Source organism: Trichosurus vulpecula, chromosome 2 (assembly GCF_011100635.1).
Source record: "Trichosurus vulpecula isolate mTriVul1 chromosome 2, mTriVul1.pri, whole genome shotgun sequence".
Classification (NCBI taxonomy): Eukaryota; Metazoa; Chordata; class Mammalia; order Diprotodontia; family Phalangeridae; genus Trichosurus; species Trichosurus vulpecula.
In genome coordinates, this window is record NC_050574.1 from 156691397 (window position 1) to 156713522 (window position 22126).

A 22126-nucleotide genomic window follows, 5' to 3' on the forward strand; every position below is an offset into this window, starting at 1 on the left:
CAGGTCAATCCCTAACTTTGATACTACTTTCATGGCCATGAGCAAGTGACTTAAACTTTCTAGGCCTTGGTTTCCTCATTTGTAAAATGAAGAGGTTGGACTAGAATCAGGGGTGGGGAACTTGCGGCCTCAAGGCCATACATGGCCATCTAGGTCCTCAAGTGCTGTCCTTTGACTGAATCCAAACTTCACAGAACAAACCCCTTTAATAAAAGGATTTGTTCTGTAAAACTTGGACTCAGTCAAAAGGCTGCACCCAAGGACTTAAGAGGCCACACGTGGCCTTGAGGCCACAGGTTTCCCACCCCTTGACTAGATGGTCTTCAAGCTTTCTTTCATCTCTAAATCAATGCTATCCAGGCATTGCCTAGGACCAAGTTTTAATCACCCGTAATAAGATAAATTGCTATTGTTATGACTGATATGGGAGAAAAAGACTATTTACTTAATGATGTTTGCTGAATTAAATTACTGAAAGTAAAAAAAAATTCACAAATGAAGTTCTAGGTGTACAGAGAACAAATGTTTTCCAGATGAATACTTTAAGCAATCATTGATACTTGGAGTCTTAATTTTTTGTATTCTAGTCCCTTTTGTTAATCTAGTGACACCTGTTCTCTCTAGTGAAGACCTTTCTTAGAATAATGTTTTTACAAGTATCAAATAAAGTATATAGGATCACAAAAGAAACTAAATTAAATTATATATATTTATTAATTATATAAATTAAATATATAGTTATAAAATATTTTTTTAAAAGCAAGTTCACAGACCCCAGGTTAAGACTCCTGTTCTACTTATGTTCTATAATGGAAGGATGGATGAATCTGTCTTGGGTATCTCTAATTATCCCAAAGCTTGAACTTACTGCGAACCCAGTAGAAGATATTTTGTAAATTGTTTTCTGCATTTATGAGGGAAGGTTATACTTGTAATTCAACTGAGTACTTCTGCAGAAGAATTTGTGCTATGCCATCTGAAGCTTATACATTCAGAGTATTAATTAATCTTCACAACATTCCTGGGAGACTGATAAGTTACAACATAATCATTTAAAGGTTATGAATTGGGAGACTAAAATAACTTGCTAGTGGTCAAGCACACCAAAAAGAATTCAAGGAATCAAAATTGCAACAGCAGCAAAATGGAGGTTTGATATTTCCAGAATATTTTACACTTCAAAGCAAATGGTTTTTCATTGACAGAGGTCGTAACGATTTTTGGTACCATTCATTCGGTTGGATTTCACAAACTCTTTATCCTCTTTGTCAACACCAAAAGGACGCCAGGTAAACTTCCGAATGTTTTCATCCAGGTACTGGCTCAGATTCTCATCAAAGACTGTGAAGAGTAGATAGAATTCTCTGTCTATTTCTTTCTATAATAAAGAAAGAAATGAGTGCATGAAAAATGCATGACAACAAAAAAAGGAAAAATTCTTAGCATTTTTCCCCTTTAAAATTGAATGCAGAGTGCCTACTAACAGACATCAAGTTGCAGATTTAGCACCTTGTTTTTCAAATAAAACATTCCAATGAATATCAACAGTGCATCGTTGACAGTGCCTCATGCAGAGGCCTTGTTTGGTGACATCCCTCTGTCCTCTCCCTTCCAACCAAGGACACATGGGAAAGGAGCTGAAAAATACAGACACATAGAATGCACAAGTGCCCAGGTATGGATGGGAGTGAATAGGAACAGTGAGAGATGAAAGAGTTCTTGCAAAGTGATGCAGTCTTCCTCATCAAGGCAGTATTAGTTGGCAAAGATTAATAATGTGAGGCTTGCCTCCCACTCAAAGCAAAATTACCATGGAGGGAAGTGCCTAATTATTTCCTACTTGCAAAGTGCTTTTTTGGTCTTTATTTATTCCTTCCAGTCCTATAAGCAGTAGTAATTTTGATTTGTTGGTTATCCAGTCCTAAGCTGCTAACTCAATATTTCCATTCCTATAAAAGTCATGTCAATCAATTGTCCAGTGGTTTCACTCATTCCTGTGATTTTGCTGTCCAAAATTCCCCCATCCTCGGTCACTATTCCATTATCGTTGTTATATGATATTGTTAAATGAAAGCTCATTAAGGGCAGGTACTAGTTTCTAAAAATAATGTATCTCTAGTGCTTAGTACAGTGCCTAACAGACAGTCCTTAATTGATGCTTTTTTCATTCATTTATTCATTGCTTCTGATACAAACTTCTCAGTGTACCAGACTGAGTTGCAGTCACAACTTTTAGTATATCTCTATTTCCTTCAGAACTTTAAGTGTTGGTGCTTTCCCTGCCCTTCTGTATTTTGTTGTTCAGTTGTTTCAGTCGTATCCTACTCTTTGTGACCCCATTTGGGGTTTTCCTGCAAATGATCCTGGAGTGGTTTGCCATTTCCTTCTCTGGCTCATTTTACAGATGAGGAAACTGAGGCAAACAGGGTTAAATGACTTGTCCAGGGTCACACAATTAGTCAGTGTCTGAGGTCATATTTGAACTCAGGAAGATGAGTCTTCCTGACTCCAGGCTCAGGCCTCCATCCACTGCACCACCTAGCCGTCTTGTACTTTGTATTTACTCATCCATATACATGTTGTTTCTGCTCAGCAAAATGTAAGCTCTTTGCATGCAGGGGCTGTTTCATTTTTGTCTTTGTGCCTCCAGGACCTATTACCGTGCCTGGTACACATGGGTTCATGATAAATGTTCGCTGAATTGAAATTACTTCACTTTTTCTGGTACCGCATTGGGAGCATTCACATGACCGTTAGCCAGGATCTCGTTCCTAAACCCTTGCCCTTTCTCCAATCCATCCTCCATACGATAACTGCCTAAGCAATTTTCCAAAAGCCTAGGTTAGACACTTTACTTTCCTTCTCAGTCAGCACCAGTGACTCCTTATTGCCTGTGGGAATAAGTACAAAATTCCTCTGTTTGGCATTTAAAACCTTTCACAACCTGGCCCCAACTGACCTTCTCAAACTGACTACATATTACTTCTCTACTATATTCCAACAAAACTGGCTTTCTTATTGTGCCTTACACACAGCTCTTTATTCCTTGTATTTGTCCTTTGGCACTGGCTCCTCTACCAGGGCAATGTTCTCCTGGCTAGATTCTAGGTACCTTAAGGATAAGGCATTAGTATGTGTATCCCCAGTGTTTAGCACATTGTAGGCTAATAATAAATAATAAATCCTTGTTGACTGACTAATGGATGGACTTGTGCGTGTTAGCGTCTTCCTTGTAATATGCCCATTTGGGTCTAAGTCCAAGAAGCAGTATTTTTCTTAAGAGAGAACAGAACAGGGCAACAGGGCAGCTAGGTGGTGTAGTGGATAGAGCACTGGCCCTGGGGTCAGGAGGACTTGAGTTCAAATCTGACCTCCAACACTTACTGGGTGTGTATAACCCTGGGCAAGTAACTTACCCTTGAATGCCGAGAGAGAGAGAGAGAGAGAGAGAGAGAGAGAGAGAGAGAGAGAGAGAGAGAGAGAGAGAGAGAGAGAGAGAGAGAGAGAGAGAGAGAGAGAATTTTTAGCCATATCTATTTGTGAATAATGGGTAGAAACTAGGAAGCTTACCTCCAATTCATCACACAAGGAGGGAAGTTAATGCTGACTAGGTTGGGTAGGCTCTTGCTTGAGTGTGTAGCTGAAGCATTCCCTGGCAGTACATTACCAGGGAAAGAACTATCCTTACTACAAGACTCAAACTATTTTCTCCTTTGCCTTGAGAATCATTTTCCCAGAATGTACTTCATTCTCTTTAGGTAGAGAGATACTTGTAGGAAAAAGAAGGTATGGACCAGAATTCAAAGCCTCAGACCCACAACTGGATGCTTTTTCTCTTTTGAGCAGCACATTTATTAGCAATGCATATGGAAAGCCTTTATGATCAACAAATTGATAGAATTTAGCACCATTTTCTAGCAAGAAATTTTATTTTTAGGGCTAATAAGAAAGGGACTTTTGAATTACACATATCTCTGTCACCGGGAGGAAATATGGCTATAGTGCTTAGCGTGTGGCATTTAGAACTTAGGACTCCCAGGAATTACAGGGAAGAAAATTCTAGTAGACCATACAGCCACCTACCAGGACAGAATTGTTTCTTCCTCTCTCCTTTCTAATACTAAGGTCATCACAATATTGGTTGGGGGGAGGCAGCAAGGTGATATAGTGGACAGAGTGTTGGGCCTGGAGTCAGAAAGACCCAAGTTCAAATCCAGCCTCAGGCACTTACTAGCTTACACCTTACTAGCTGTGTGTCCCCGGGCAAGTCGTTTAACCCTGTTAGCCTCAGTTTCCTTATATGTAAGATGAGCTGGAGAAAAAATTGCAAACCACTCCAATATCCTTGCCAAAAAAAAATCTCAAAAAGGAGTCACAAAGAGTCAGACATGACTGAAAATGACTACACAACGAAAGCCTACTATTGGTTGCAACTTGCTAGAACAGAATTGTTTCTTACTCTATTCTCTCTGATTATTTAGGTCAATTTGATTTTATCTATTTGAGGGAGGCTAAATAAGGTTCTGAAAAAAGGACTTGACAAAGGGAAAGGGGACTTTATTTTCTGCTTCTGCTCCTACCACTTACTACCTGTGTGACCTTGGATAAAGCATTTCAGACCAAGTTAATCCAGCAATCATTAAGTGCCTACTGCATTGATGTACCTGTGTTCCATCATCGTTTAGAGTGTTCCTTTTACAGACCAACAATGGCCCCACTAGACCAGAACTTGTGTCCTTGATTGGATCCACTGCTGAGAAGTACATATATGTCAAACAGGGGGGATCATCGACTGTTGGGCTCACACTTTCAGGCACCATCCACCTGTATGTGAATTTGTCACCTGGCTTTACATGGGCTCCCATCTTCTCAAACCCTTGGAAAAGCAAAGAAAAATAATCAATTATACAAAGGAAGGTATAAGAACATAACACAAAAATCTCTCAGGCCTGTGTTTAATCCAGGCTGGGGTTCTGTCCCTGACAGTGGCACCAAAGGCTATCTTTCTCACTGGTACTGTTGTTCTTGTTCTGTCTAAAGTGGAATCCAAATAAGGTATGACTACAGCTTTTTAGAAACAAGGCAAGGGACAAACTTCTTTTTAATCCTTATTCCTGCGTATTTGGGAGATTGGAGACAAGGGTTTAAAGATGAGGCAGTCAGGGGAGAGTAAAAATGACAAATTTTGCATTTCCCTTTTTCTCTTGTCCTTGAAGCAAAACTTTTGAAGTTTCCAAAAAACTTTTTACTATTGCCAGCAACAAGAAACAAACAACAGGTAAAATAACATATATTGGATTCAATTTGACAACTATTTAAGTGCCCACTGTGTGCAAAAGTACTATGTTAACCATAATCTCTGCCTTCAAGGATGGCAATAGAAGTTCAAATGTGGTAAAAGGCATAGGAGAGGTCAAATAGTCATGCACAGTTTAAATAAGCCTTGAGAGTCTCAAGAAAAATTGTGGGATTCAATGAAATGTAAATGGAGCTAGACCCTAATTTTCCTATCTTAATGTTCTTTCTGATTTACCACACTTACTCTGAGAAAAGATCGAATTATTCACCCTAAAATTCTGATTTAATGCATTAAAGATCATTTTGAAATAGAAGAACAACATGGTAGTTGTCCTTCTTGGTATTAATCCATAAAGTTGGATTCTTCCAATACCCTTTAAATCTCAACTTGTTATTGATTCGTGAACTAATCTACACCATTGATTTCTATATTTACGTTTTCAGTTCCTCAATGAGACTCCTACCTAAATGCCTGATGATAGAGTGGAGGTGGCCATGAGCTCTCCAAAACTGTGCCAATGGAGCATAAGATCTGTCAAGGCTTATCAAAGTGGAAAGTCTTCAGATATGAGCTTAGTGATGGGTCATATGGTGACATACTGAGACCAGGTGCACTAAGCTCAGAGACTCATTGCCAGATTGACCATAGGGTGATGTGTCTTTTCAGCCACAGCAGTTCCCAAAGTAAGTAATAGAGAAATTGCAATCTGCTTGGTTAGAGGGAAAGCTCCCACTGATGAAATCCCATATTCTTTAAGTATTAAAGTATATTTTCGGCTGTAAAGTCTCTTGGATAAATGTTTCCCCCAAGTTTATTACCTTTTGACTGTCAAGGTAAAAGTAGCCAGAATTCTGTTATAGGATGTAGTTCTCTGAGGACTTTTCTATGAAGGCTTAGCAATGGGTTCTACATCCACACTGCCCAAGCTTATGGCTTAAAGACCAGACAGGATCTGAATATTCTGTACCCTGAGCCAGGCTGAAACTCTGCCTCCATACCACCCTTCAGCAGACGTATGAGAGTAGATCAGCAGAACATACGGGTCTAACCTGAGTAAGAAGCATTGTAGCCTAGCTGTCTACTGCAGCAAGAGGTAAATCATCAGTCTGGCCAAATTCTGCCCTTCAGAGCAGTGTCTGGGAATCTGCTCCCCTTTGTTGCTGACCTCTCAGGGCCATGTGCTACCAATGATCAGATGAGAACAGGAATTCAGACAAGAAGGCCTGTACCTGCTTCAGGCTACACAAATGAGAACTCACCCTGGATTTCAGGTGACTTAGTTGTTAGCTGAGTTGCCTACAAATTTGGAGTAATTAGACTTAGACACATCTTTTAGAAGAGTATCAAGGTGATTTTCAGCCTGTATGAGGCATAAGGGGACTGGTTTTATGTGTAGTTTATGGAGAATTGGTCTCACTACAAAAATCAGGAAAGAAACAAAAGAATTAATGCTGCCTGGCTTGCGCTAGTGGAATGTTTTTCATGGGTTGTTGTTTGAATCAGAAATTGTAGTCGCATTGTCCTGGTGAATGATTCCTTTTCTTAACTAGACCAAAAAATATCCCAGGGACATTGTGTAAGAAACTTCGCTCTTTGTAATGAGAGACAGCTCTGTATAAGGGGGAAAGGAAATCAGGAGACATGGAACTGAATCCTAGATTTGCTAAGAACTAACTGTGTTGCACTCCCTGAGCCAGTTTCTTCATCTGTAAACTGAGGAGGTTGAACAAACCTAAGCTTACACGGACGGGGGTAGCAAGGAACTGAAACTGGGCATCAGAATACTGCTGATGACAGCACAGCTGTTAAGGAAGGGGAGAAGTTGTCATGAGGCTGGCCTCTTGTTTTTGTTCTTTCTCCCCTTTGCTATCTGTTTGGCCTGCCACTGCCCGGCTTATCCTTGACTGAAACTGGACTAGTGGTGGAGCAAGCAAAAAGCAGTAATCAAGACTCTGGGGATAGAGATGCCAGGCACAAACCAGCAGAACTAAACTAGACATTTCTGTGGCCAAGGCAAGTGACACGAGGTGGAGGGAGTTGGGGGAGAGCTAATGAGGTGGGAGAGGAGTTCTAATAGCTTCCCATTTTAACTAATTGTTCTTGCTAACCAGATGCTAAGTTCTGTTATACTGCCAAAAGACTTTGACTGTTTTGGGCACCCTGTAAATTTGTCATCCCGGAGCCAATGTCCTGATAACCATTCCCTAGTTAAAGCTCTTGGCAACAAGCTCTGAAGTAGGAAAGGAAAAGGTGAGTATTGAACGCCCTGCAAAGGCAAAATGAAAATAGAAGAAGGGGAGTTTCTATAGTCACTATTCATAGATAAAGATACACACACACACACACAGACACACACACGCGTGCACGTGTGCACAGACGCATGCACATACTACTATGTATACCATCTTCCTAAGTTCAAATCACTCTTGCTGTGTGACCCTGGGCAAGTCACTTCACCCTGTTCGCGTCATATGTAAAATGAGCTGGAGAAGGAAACAGCAAACCACTCCAGTATCTTCGCCAAGAAAACCCCAAATGGAGTCACAAAGAACTGGACCGACTGACACAACTGAACAACAACAAGATACATACTATACTACATTATACTATATGTATACATACTGTCATATTATATATTTTGTCTTGTCCTTTAAAGTTGTTACATTACATTGTATGATAAAGTGTTATGTTATAGCAACAATTGTTCACTAGTTGTTCCATATGTGCATGTCTTCTTCCTGGCTAGGCTGTAAGTTCCTTGCGGGCAAGAAATGTGCCTTTTACTCCTTCCTACCCTCCAAATGTTAAGTACACAATTATAAGTACAAATAAATACTTGATTGCTATAGCTCAAAGACCATATAAGACTGGTATGAATTGAATACAGAATACAAATGCATTCTATTGCTTTCACTCAGTATCCTTTCCAATCTTCCCTACAAAACATCTAACAAATTAATACTTATAAACTATTATATTACATAAATTAATAAATGATAATTATATAAATAGCTACTATATTATATAAATTATACAAACTAACAAAACTAACAATTAGCAAACTGATAATAGCTAATATTTATGTTGCGTTTACTATGTGCCAGACACTGTGCTAAGGACTTTGCAAGTATTACTGCATTTGATGCCCTCTACAACTCTGGGAGGCAGGTGCTATCATTTCCCCCGCTTTACAGAGGAGGAAAATGAGGCAAATGCGGGTTAAGTGAGTAAACTAGATCACAACTCAGGTGACCTCGATGCAGAGCCATCCCTGACCCCACCAACACTCTAGCCTGCTCTCTATGAACATCATCCTTCCTCAGATTTCTCACTGTTCTTCCCCTAGACCTGTCCTTTGCATTTTTCTCACTGGACTTCATATGCCTGGATCCCAGTTACTTATGTACCTGTGTTTCTTCTGATTAGATGGAAAACTCTCTTGTGAGCAGAGACTGTCTTATCTGTGTTTACAATCCCAGTCCCTACTGTCGAAAGTGAATTTCTGGAGGAGCATATTTTGCTGTATGTGACCTTTCACGAACACCAGCTGTAGCATCTATTGTCCTTCAGTGTCTCCTTTTCTCCTCTTACTGGTACAAAAAGACTTAGTTGCTGAAGGTAGAAAATTCCAGAGTCCTGGGAATGGCCTCTTCCCTTTTCTGGCCTAATGGGCAGCTATCTTTAATTCAGTGGAACTAGCTATATTAAAAAGATAATTCCCTTATCTATTTCCTGTAGCAAATAATATGCATTTTCTTTTAACAAATATGCTACATTTTGTATGGCCTCCTGCATCTTAATGATAGCAATCTTTCTTTTTTCTTTGTTTCATATAATGTATAAATATTGTTTGCTGAATTGTGAATGGTGCATTCCCCATCAGTGGAGAGGGTGTGGAAAATGCCACACTTTGAGTGTAATAAAACCCATTTCTGATTCATTTTGACTGATCGGCATTAGTTGAATTGATAAGTAAATTCATGTGACACTACCACAGCGCTTTGCTCCTAAAAGGAATTTAATAAATGTTTGTTGAATTGAATCGAGCTGGTGAAGCTGCTCATGCTTCGATCCGCTGTGTTTGTACACACAGACCACCACTTACCATCAAGGTTTGGTGCCGCATCAGATGCCTTGTTGTAGAACACACCATGGGGCAAAATGCTATAGACCCTGTCTGCTTTGTTGGCAAAAGTCACTTTTATTGTATCACCCACCTCAGCTTTGATGACTGGGCCTGTGAGTGATGGAGAATGGGAAGAAAGTGACAGGAGGAGAGAAGGGAAAGAGAGGGGAGGGAGAGAAGAATCTATTAAGAATCATCAGGTCTTACAACAGAAATCGATCCCCCAGGTTGAAATATTTGGAATGATTTACTGTACCAAGTATTCCAAGATGGATTTCTGCCCCAGACCGGATCTTTCTTCTGGTAAAAGTTGCATCAGTATACTCCACATACTGAACTTTCCAGTATTTTCCTCCTATCCTAGTTTCCCCTTGTGTGAAGAAGGGCTCAGATTCACTGTGAAAGGATGTGGGAACCTGATTGAGAACATTTCCACAAGCACAACAAATGCCTCCATTAAAGGGCTTAAGCTCTTCACCTCCCTGACCCACCAGAAGAGATTCTGGACAGGTCCCAGGTAAGTATTCTTCAACCAAGTCCCTAGGGACAGTTAATCAGTTGAAAGTGAAAAAGCTGGTAGAAGTTTGGGAACATTTATACCCTAGCAATTCAATCCAATTCCATAAGCACTTATGCCTACTATGTTCAAAGCAATGAGGGTACAAAAACCAACATGGAAAACAGTATTTGCCCTCAAGGACTGACATTCTACTGAGGGAATATAGCATTTAGGCAGATAAATAAATATAATGTAATTTGAGGAGGGTGAGAAAGCACTGATAACTAGGATAATCAGCAAAGATTTCTATGGTACCTGACTGAGCCTTCAAGGAAGCTAAAGATTCTAAGGCAGGAGTTCTTAATCTCTTTTGTGGCATGGATCCCTTTGGCAGTCTAGTGAAGTCTATGGACCCTTTCTTAGAACTATGGCTTTACATACATAAAATAAAATTCTTATGATTACAAAGGAAATAAATTATATTAAAATGCAGTTATCAGTGTATATTTCTTATTTAAAAAAAAACCAAGTTTTTATACCCCACACTGAGGACTCCTGTTCAAAAGGATGGAGATAAGGAGGGGATACATTCCAGACATTCAAGACACCAAATACAAAGTCATAGAGGTGGGAGATAGAATGCCAAGATCTGGAAACGACAAATAGGCCAGTTTGGCTAGAACTGAGAATACACAAATTCAGCGATGTGAAATCAATGTAGAAAGGTAGACAGGAGTCAGACCATGAAGGGTTTGTGTGATGATAAGTGTGGTAGCCATGAATCCACCAAAAAATATGTTACACTGCTGTCCTTCACAGAGCTCTAGCTAAAAAGGATTAACTCCTTCCTTATTAGTAAGGACTGGATAACAAGGACTAGATTTTGTGTTATGATGATTACATATGTGTTTGTCTTTCCACTAGAATATCAGTTCTATGGGGGTAGGACTGAACTGTGCCTTGCACAGTGCTCTGTATATAATAGACATTTGATACATTTTTTTAAAAAAGTAATTCAACAAACATTTGTTAAGGTTTTCTACAAAGGAATAGGTAAATTTTCTTTGCATAACAAATTCTCATTACCTCAAATTGAAGTCAGTACTGTTAAATACAATATATAACAAATTCCTAATTATCCGAGATCTCACTCCTCTACTCACAACTCTTCAAGAGATTTCTACTGAATAGAGATTATGATATTATTGATAATAAAATATTCTGACTAAAAGTTACTTAATTGGCTGTGCATGAATTACCATTCTTTAAAGAAGTATACAATAATATTTCTTTCACCTTAAAACTATACTGGCCATAAAGTTTAGCACAAAGTCTTGCACATGATGGATACTCAATAAAAATTTATTTTTCTTGAATGACCAATTGAATTATATGCAGGCCATCACATATGGTGATGAAGTACAGCAACCCCATGGACAAATTTAATGTATCAAATCCTAGCCATTATGGTCTGAGCCAGAGTATCCTTTGTTATTTCATTCAACTGCTCGGTGAGATTCTGCCATATTCTTTTCTTTGTCTTACCTTTAGGCCATGAGATCTTAACACTTTTTGTGTGTGTACTCTGGACCTCTTTTGTCAGTCTGGTGAAGCCTATGGACCCCTTCTCACAACAGTGTTTTTAAATCCATAAAATGAAATATATAGGATAACAAAGAAAACTCAATTATATTGAAATCCAGTTATCAAAAAGAATGTTTTAAGTTCTTGGACCCCACATTAAGAACCCCTGCTTTAGAACTATATGAAGTAGATGAGAGACTTAGTAGAGAGGTATTTAGTTTTACAATAGGACACAATGGGTTTTTCTTACGAGAATCTTAAAAAATATCTACTCTAGCAGTAATGACCTAGCAAAGGGCAGACACTTACCTTCCAGTGGCATTTAAGGGCAGGCCACTGTACTTATCGTAACCCTGAGGACCATAGTCCCAAAGAACTTTTTCCGCAGCAATAAAATAACTTCTCTCCCGGCCTTTCAGTGTAGGTTGATAAATATTATTTTTGCATGTCTTGACATCATACTGTCCCAGCATACCCGCTGTATAACAGAAGAAAACTACGAGTCAGGTTAAAATATTGCTGATGACCACCTGTTTTTAGAGTTTTCTGATATTGCCCACGGTTTTCAGGATATATTATTACATTCCAAGAAAAACCTAAATGCCAGCTATAATCAATATTTGCTGAACAATCTTAACATTAGCCTGAAGGGTCTTGCTATTGTGAAAAGGTGATGGTTTAATGATAAAAATGTCACAAATTTCTGCTTATTTTTCCCAGATTACGTACCAATATTAAAACTATCTAGGCAATGTTGACATGAGTCATATTTCAATTTTTGCAGGAAACCAACCAGGTAGGATGGACAGTGGGAAAATCTACCACCTTGAACACACCCTTCCCTCCTTCTATTTCCTTCTTCCCAGGAATCTAGGTGGCACAGTAGATGGAGATGAGTTCAAGTTTGGCCTCAGACACTTACTAGCTGCATGGCCCTGGGCATGTCACTTCAGCTCCACCTTCCTCAACTTCCTCATCTGTAAAACAGGGATAATAACAGCTCCTACCTCACAAAGTTGATGGGAGGATCAAATGAGATGATGTCTGTAAAGCACTCAGTAAACTTTAAAGTGTTATATAAATGCTAGTGATGATTTTTATTGTTGTTATTATTAATTTACCCAGGCCCCCAGACTGCCTAAGAACCTATCTCAGCATTGAGAAGACCTGCTGCTATTTGCCCTTGGGGATACCATGCACTCTTGTCTTCCCACTTCAGCCCTGACCCAAGTCGAGGTCCTTCTGAGCCAATCTGGAATGTTTGGCTGTTTCCATGACTTGCCTGAGGTGGGAATCACCAAGTCTGTTCCTTCTGATCAAATGGAGGCTCACTAGGCTTTACCAGCCACTCTGCCATTGCCTCCCCAGATCCTCTATGACTTACAATGTGTTCTTTCTCTGTACCCTATAGCCCGCAGGCATCATCATCTAACCTACAGAGTCTAAGACTTTCAGGTTTTTCCATCTGCCCTCCAGCTGAACTTTATTTTATATGTTGTTTCTCCAAACTGAAGGGTGGGCTCCTTGAAAGCAGAGACTATCTCACTTTTGTATTTGAATCCCTAGGGCTTAGCATGGTGCCTTGCTTGTTGATTAATTGATTTAAATCCCATATTGGGTTATAATGGCTTAACGGGAGAAATACTATCATATATCCCTGTGTACCAAAGGAGAGTGACTTCTTCAGGGTCAGAAGTTGGCCTTGTGCTGGGTACTCATTTAACAATTATTTGCTAAATAAATGTTGTAACATATGCACATATTTATGCATGTATATATTGATGTATGTCAGTCCTATCTCCCTTTGTGGCAAGTTTTAATAAGCAAACCGTCTCACAAAAAAATTACTTACTATATGTAAGATATCATGTGAGATATTGGGGATGCAAAGATGAAGGATGGAAGTTCCCATATGTAGTTGCTCACAATCTAATGGAAAGGGGTATGACATTTGGCGAAGAGGATGCTCATACACATCTTGTTTTGTCTGATCAATGTCTGATCAATGAATGCTAGTGGTTGGTGGGAAGCCATACAGTATAATGAAAGGGTGTCAGAGAATCTGGGTTCAAATCCTTCCTCCTTCACTTAGTACTTTGTGACCTTAGGCTAGTCATTTTAACCTCTTCAGAACTCAGTTTCCTCATCTATGAAATAAAGGAGTGGTACTAGATGAGCTCTAGCATCTCCCTTGCAGCTCAAAATCTATATGATTCAATGATCAGTGATCCCATGATTGTCAAGTTGAGTGGATTGTAACTTTCTATGCTTCCTTATCAACAGTCTCCATTTCTTTACCTTGCAGGTGGTCACTGACTTGGCAGGTGATCATCCACTTCCCAGCATTCTCAGCTACCATTTCTAAGGTAAGGAAAGTGGCCGGGAACAGGTTGACAACATCAGTCCGATGTCCTCGGCTGATGAAGGTGTTCCCATAAAAGTAGATGGAATGGATGTCAATCTCATTCCCCATTCCAAATAGGTGCCAGGACACAGAGTCTCCCACACAAATCTCTGGCTCAGGGAAGTTTCCAAAAAGATAACCATTGAGAGCTAGAAAAGAAAAAGAAAAACCAAAGGAAACAAACTTTCAGAAAGGAAACACTTTTTGGTTGAAATGTAAAGTGGAAATATTTCTTATTTCAATATTTTGAAAGATCAGGTTTGAAGGGAGTTAGACCCTTCACACAACACACCAAAAGCAAGCAAACAAAAAGAAATAGGGAGGAAATGCTAAAACAAACATACTCCTACTAAAAACCAACCAAAAAAATTTAAAATTAGCAAAACAATGTCAGCATACTTAAAATACCACAGAATAACTGAATCGACAATGGGAACTAAACAAAGAAAGCATGTGAGATCTCCTGAGTGGCATCTTCAAAGAAGGAAGCCAGCATTTTATTAAGCACCTACTACCTACCAGGCGCTGTGCTAAGTTCCTTGCCGTATTGTTTAATTTGATTCCAACAACTACTCTGTCAAGTAGGTGCTGTTATTGATTCCATTATGGCCACTTTATAGTTGAAGAAACTGAGGCAAATGGAGGTTACATGACCAAGATCACACTAAAAGCTACTAAGTGTCCGAGGTCAAATTTGAACTCCAGGCCCAGTGCTCTCTCTACTGCATCACCTTGCTGCCAAAGCATTTTAAAGATCTAATCAAGAATAGGAAAAGGATAAGAAGACCACAACATCAAATAAAAGAAGGGCTTGAGGTAAGAAGTGACATGGGGAAATGAATTCCAAAATAGAGTGGAAAGGAGACAATTTTTTAAAAAACACTGAGGAGAATACAAGAGAAAACCTCCCAAATTCCATAGACTCCATCAACAATAATAGAAAACAGAATTGTACACCATGCAGAGCAGTTGGTGAGAGAGGTTCAAGATATCACTGAATTGTCCAGAGAGTCAGGGGTAGGGAGCCTGTGGCCTCAAGGCCACATGTAGCCCTGTAGGTCCTCAAATGCAAAGCTACTTGAGGATCCAGAGGGCCACATGTGGCCTTGAGGCCACAGGTTCCCCACCCCTGGTCCATACTGAAGGACAACATGTGGACCCAACTGATACACCAGGACAATAGATCACACTCAGCAATCTCAAAATTGTTGACATCACAGAGAACTAAGAAAAATAAAAGAATATGAATTTGGTATTTGAGAAAGCCCAACAAACTTTTCCAAAATTTGCTAAAGCAAAAATTAATTCTACACAGGATAATGACAATATTTTACATGCCTAGATAATTTGTTATTAAATTCCAACATTACATTGCTAAGGAAAAAATATATTACAAGCAACTTGAAGGGAATAAGTCAGTTATAGGAATAATAATTACGAAGAAAATGGGACTTCGAAGGAGAAAAAGATAGGATTGCAGAAAAAGCAATTCAACATTTACAAAATTAAGAAGCATGACCATAAACCAAGAATTATCTCCTCAAAAAAAGCTCAGCATATTCTATGAAGGCAAGAAATGGTTATTTGAGAAGCAGCCTTTGAATGGTTTTCAGAGAGCTGTAAAAATTTCAAAGAAATCTTTGAAAAACAAATAATCTTCCCAGAGAAAGAGATAAGTGTTTAAAATAACTCAAACTTCCGAAATCAAATTAAAAGAGTGCCTAACAAGATGTGAGAATAGAACCTGAAGTATTGTACTGACTAAATTACTAAAGGCATCAGAAGGATATTTCAGAGCAAATCTTCTGCCTTGGATAAAATGGAAATGCAAATTAAAATAACCTACAGAGTTATTAATATTACAGAAGAACTTTTTAATAATGATTCTATCTAATATGGGCTAATATTAAAAAGAATTAAAAATCACTTATTTCCGTACATTAAGATTAATGAAAAGACAAACTATTAACTGTAATAAGATATAAATCCTTCCCCACAAAAAAAGCAAAAACAGAAAAGAGGTACAGAATGAATTAAAAAGCAGAATTAAATAATCTGGTACTGAGGAAACACGTTTAACCCAGAAAGCTCTAAGAGATTCAAAATTAAAGGTGCTATAAGATTTACTATTAACAATATCAGTCACAGTTGAATTAAAGCTAGACTGTGTTGAGATAAACAAAGACATTATGTATTATAATAAAATGTTCTGTCCAAAATGAGACAAATATGTGTGCATACATACACGTGTGTATATGTACCTAATAATTCTGTGACAAAATTTATCAACAAAAACTTCATAGAATTCCATCAAAAAATAGATGGAAAGAAATCATCATAGTGGTATGGTTTCACAATTCATTTTATTAAATTGTAACTCCCTTAAAAAGATAGAAAAGAAAGCTATAAAGCTAAACAAACTATGATACAAACAAGTTCTTAAAGATATATAGTGAGAACTAAATAGTAGAAACAAAGAATATATATATTTTTTAGGTTCATAAACATGCTCATTGACAAAGCTGACATGCAAATATTTTTTTTAAATTATGAAGAATTGTAAGTCTCCTTTGCCATGTCACACTACTAACTGCAGGTGTTCCCAAATGGTCTCTCCTCAGCCCTCTCCTCTTTCCCCTCTATATTATCTTCCTCGGTGATATCATCAGGTCTAGTGAGTTCAATTATCTTCTCTATGCCGATGATTCCCCAATCTATATTTCCAGTCCTACCTCTCTGGTTAGGTGTCTTTCTGATCTCTGGTCCCACATCACCAACTGCTTTTTGGGTATCTCAAACTGGATAACCCATAAGCATCTCAAACTAGATGTGTCCAAAACAGAACTCACTGTATCCACCCTGCCAAACCTTCCCCTTTCCCCAACTTTCTTAATACTGTCCAGGGCACCATTTTCCCATTTCCCCAGTTTGGCAACCTTGATGTCATCCTCTTATTCTTTGCTCAAACTTATCCTATACACCCAATTTTGTTGCCAAGTCTTGTTTCTACCTTCACAACATTTCTCATAACTCCACTTCCATGGCCTCCAATCTAGTGTAGGACCTTATCACCTCACACCTCAACTATTTACATAACCTAGCTGGTCCCCCTGCCTCAAGTGTTTTCTCATTCCAATCCATCCTCCAGTCAGTTGCTACAGTAATTTTCCTAAATTGCAGCTATAACTATGTTATGCCTACTCAATAAACTGCAATGGCTCCCTATTACTTCTCAGATCAAATATAAACTTTTTTGACATGAAGCCATTCATGACCTGCATCCTTCCTACCTTTCTAGTCCTCTTATGCTTTACCCCTCTCGATATTTTCTATGATCTAGCTGTACTATTCTATAGTCTGTTCCTTGTACATATCACTCCATCTCCTATCTCTGTGCATTTTTACTCGCTGTTCAACATGCACTTCTGCCTTCTGGTTTCCCTGGCCCCATCCAAAACCCATTCCAAATCCTTTCTTCTGCAAGAGGCCTTTCCCTGTAACTACCTCTTTCAACTCCTAGTGCCCTCCCTCTGGGATTGCCCAACGTTTACCTGTAGATACCTTATATGTAAATGGTCATACATGTTTTTTTTCTCATTAAAGTGTAAGCACCTTGAGGATAGGGACTGTGTTTTTGCTTATCTTTGTATCCCCAGTGCTTAGAATGGTGCTTGGCAGATAGTAAGTACTTAATAAATGAAGTGGAACTAAGATGGAGAAGTAACAAAAAAGTACAGAGGAGCTCCAGTTCCTCCCCCACCCCAAATAAAAATCCCTCAAAATATCTAGAAAACACAAGAGACTGAATCTGGATCAGGAAATACAAGGAAAAATTAGTGAGTCATTTTTTCAGCCCAAGTCAGCATAGGGAGACAGTCAGAGAGGTTTGCAGACACTGGGAACAGGGTCTGGCTAGAAGCATGGCATGCAGTACTCCTGTTCAAAGGGTGAGGATATGCACCAAGGCAAGAGAAGGCCCCAGAACTAGCACAGAGGGACCTAAACTTGTGTAAGATGCAGAAACAGCTGTCAACTGGCTGTTCAGTTGCTCACTACCTAGTTCCAGGTAATAGATTTAGGGTGGATTTCACCTAAATGTAGTGTTCTACCATCAAGAATGGCCACTGGGCCCCAGCTATGTATTGAGCAAGAAGCAAGTTCAGAAATAAGCAGCAGGCTGGTAGCTTCAACTCCAGGAGCAGAGGGGTTCTGGATTCTAGTCAAGTCTGAAGCCTGCAGAGAAATAACCAGGACAAGAATCACAAACCAAGGGGAAGCCTATGATCCAAATCATTCTGAACCAAAAGGGCTTTCCAGCTGTCTCACAATGGCTGAGTGTGGCATCAGTCTACCCAAGCAAGCAGAACTTATACTAAAGGAGACAGCAACCAGAGTTTTCCCTGGATCAGTCCACTTTGAGAATACTCAAAGCTTGCAAGCCCTCAGCCTGAACTGTGTCTGAAAGCCTGGAATATTACAATATTCACTATCCCAAGAAAAGAGTAATGGAACTGGCCTAGATATTCCTCTTAGACATTTTCATATCCTGACCCTAACATACAGTCTGAAATCAGGAAATGGCCTGGAATAAGGAGCAAAGGGAAAAAAGAATCCCACCATATTATGGTGACAGAGACTCTAAAACCATAAAACTAGAAGAGAATGATACAGCATAGCTTGTGCATAATTTCAAGCAGAATTCCTGGCAGAGAATAAGCAAGAGGATTTTTTTTGAGAGTTAAAAAAATTTTTAATAAGTGAAATGAGAGCACTATAGAAAAAAATGGAAAAGAAACGAGAGCTATAGAAGTAAGAATAGGAAAGAGAATTGAATACTTGATATTAAAAGTACAAAACCACATCCAAACAACAAACTCCTTGGAAATTAGAATGGACCATTAGGAGCTAACGACTTTCTGAGATAACAGGAGATAACGAAAAAAAAATCGAAAGACTGAAAAAAAAGGAAATTCAAGGTCATAGCAAAACAGCTGACTTTGAAACCAGATTGAGGAAAGAAAATTTAAGAATCCTTGAACTACCTTAAAGTCATGAACAATAAGTGTTCTACACATCATATTTTAGAAATTCATAAAAGAAAATTTCCCAGATTTCTTTGAACCAGAAGGAAAAGTAGAAATAGAAAAAAAAAATCCATCAATCATCTCATAAAACTCGAAAATAAAAACTCCCAGGAACATTATAGCCAAAATCCAGAGTTTGTAGGTCAGGGAAAAATGCTACAAGCAGCCAAAAAGAAAGAATTTAAGTATGAGGGAGTCACAATCAGGATCATACATTATTTAGCAGTTACTACTATGAAAGAATAGAGAGCTTGAAATACCATATTCTGGAAAGCAAAGGAAATAGGTTTACAACTAAGACTAACTTACTTAAAGTTACTTGGCTAAACTAAGTATTATCCTACAAAGGGAAAATTGACTTTTAATGAGTAGAGGAAACTAAAGTGAAAAAGTTCTTATTTTATTTAATAATTTTTGTACCTTGTAGATGATCCATTCCTTGTATTATGTGTTGAAACAAAATTTGCCAATAAAAATAAAATGACAAATGTAGACACTCAGAGAGTCTATGTATTATATTTATGGGCATACCACTATAAAACTAGTAGTTAAAAATCATGTGATGAATTTCAGGTAACAATGTTCCTGGAAATGAAAACATTAGCAATTCAATAATGCCTAAGTGAAAGAAGAAATCATAAAATAAGAGGAGATTCTTCATTAATGATAATACAAATAGTTAATATAAAAACACGCTGAAAACAGTACTCAGACGCAAGTTTCTTGCACTGAATGCCTATATTAATTAGTATAATGAACAAAAAGTTAATGAACTAAGTCTATACTTAGAAAGCAGAAAAGAAGAAATAAACAATATTAGAGCAGAGATCAATAAAACTGAAATGATAACCATTGAAATGTTAAATCCAAGGCTATTTTTTAAAATGACAAATAGTTAATTTTAAAGAGAAGGCTAAATCATGAAATGCCAAGATTAGAAAGAAGAAAAAAGAGATCACAATAAGGAAAAAAGACATTGTGAAAATTATTAAAGATTAATAGACACAGCTTTATGTGAATAAATTTGAGAATCTAAAAGAAATGGATGATTTTCTGTAGAAGTGTGAAATGCTAGCTGTGTGACCTTGGGCAAGTCACCTAACCCCAATTGCCCAGCCTTCCCCCCTGCAAAAAAAAAAAGAAGTGTGAAATGCACAAGCTAACAAAAAAAAATGTAGATAACCTCAATAGACCAGTCTTGAAAGGATAAATGCATTAGAAAGCTTCATTACAAAAAGATACTTGATCCAGAGGTATTCACAAGTGAATGCTATCAAACTTCTAAAAAAGAAATAACTCTTGTACTATAAAAACTAATTCAAAAACAGAGAAGATGAAGCCTTTCCAATTCCTTTTCTCAACAAATATGGTTTTGACCTCATACTAACAAATGTAAACCTGAGAAAGGAAACCACATATCATTAATGAATATTAACACTGAAATATTAAATAAAATATTTAAGTATAAGTATTTAAAAATAAAGATTACTATAACCAATAATATAAATGATAAATATAATAAATTGATAGAGTGAATATTAATACAACATTAATGTTAAAATAATGTATTTAAATACAATAATAGTATATAAAAATCACAGAGGATTTTTAAATATAATAAAAGAATTATAGGTATAAAATTTATAAAATGATAAAATAAAATCAATCAACAAATGAAAAAATAAAACTACACTATCATGTCATCAGCTACAGAGAAAATATTTGATAAAATTCAGCATTCATTTTTACTAAAATATTTAAAAACTCCAGGAATAGAAAAAGCTTTCCATAATGTGACTTTAAAAAAGTATATATTTAAGATCACAAACTAGGACTGTACACAATTGAACTTTTCAGTTCAGTTTGAGTTTTTCCATTTTCATAGGTCCTTGCCAGAGCTTACGCTGCTCTGATAGAGACTAGGAGAACCCAGAGTCACCCATGTGCCAGGATGAAGCAGCAGAGGGGGCCTTTATTAAAGGAATTAGCATTAACAGCTGTTTGTTGGGAAATGCCATTATGTCTGCTGGAAAAAAAATAATAACTCAGATCACACCCTATTGTTAGTAGTTCAATAGTGGCATTTTGCATATGGAAGTTAGAACAAATGCATCTCCAACATTCTTATCACTAAATTATCTTAAAAAGCAATGGCTGAAACTCTAAGTGTTCCGAAGACAATTTTGTAAAGCCTATGGAAAGAATAAATCCTTTCTGTGTATTCTTCACTAGAGAAAACTATTCAAAACCAAGCAAAACATCAATAATCTTCCATTAAATCAGGCAAAGTAAAATAAATAAATCTCTGACTTCCATATAGAGACATGGAGCATAGACAATGGACCTGTAATTTAATTAGTAGAGTGAAATCCCAGGTGAGGTATCTCCTTTGCTAATTCAGGTAAGAACCTTCCCCACAATTTACAATCATAGAGATGTATCGAGAGCACTGAGAAGTTAAATCATGTGCCCAGGGTCACACACACACACACACACACACACACAGTGTTAAAGGCAGGACTTGAACTCAGGTCTTCCTGACCTCAAGGCTAAATCTCTACCCATGAAGTATAATACAAAACCAATCCATTAGAAAGTAATTGTACAACACATAGGATCTGAATATAACTGCCTGTTTGTGAACATTCCCGTTTGTGTTTATGGGCCATGTTTTATTTTATGTAGTCATACTATGTTTTCTTGCATTGTGTCTGCATTTTCTCTGTTATATTTTTACTCTAAAGACAGAAGTGGGGTCAAGTGGAATGGAAGAAATTAAGCACCATTTGCACCAGCAACTTTCATTGATCTGTGAGATTGAGGTTGTTTGTTGCCAAAAACAAAACAAACAAAAAAAAAAAACCAATGACAGAGTTAATCAGTCACAGTAACTGGACTATCTCCCTACATTCTTCTGTTCCTCTTTCTCCTCTCTTTTTTTATACCTCTAATGAGAACTTACTATGTGCAAGTCTGTTGGAAATCAACAAAAATATGGCAGTATATATATTATAAAAGCCAACTCTGTGACATGTATGACCCTGGGCAAGTTACAAAGCAATGATTATTAATAATAATAATAACATATAAGTAGCATTTAAAAGGTATAGAGTCCATCATGTATAAATAC

At 37.8% G+C, this 22126-nt stretch overlaps 1 protein-coding gene across 2 annotated transcripts in view; it reads right to left on the reverse strand.

Annotated features, from left to right (window-relative positions):
• Positions 1 to 22126, reverse strand: part of HEPHL1 (hephaestin like 1) — a 123186-nt gene that overhangs the window by 36597 nt on the left and 64463 nt on the right. For both annotated transcript variants that reach the window (XM_036746688.1, XM_036746687.1), the window contains exons 5-10: positions 13807 to 14061; positions 11818 to 11986; positions 9682 to 9821; positions 9405 to 9536; positions 4665 to 4876; positions 1228 to 1378 (exon numbers count right to left, since the gene is read on the reverse strand). In XM_036746688.1, coding sequence (XP_036602583.1) covers positions 1228 to 1378; positions 4665 to 4876; positions 9405 to 9536; positions 9682 to 9821; positions 11818 to 11986; positions 13807 to 14061 — 1059 coding nt within the window. The remainder of the gene's footprint in view (positions 1 to 1227; positions 1379 to 4664; positions 4877 to 9404; positions 9537 to 9681; positions 9822 to 11817; positions 11987 to 13806; positions 14062 to 22126) is intronic.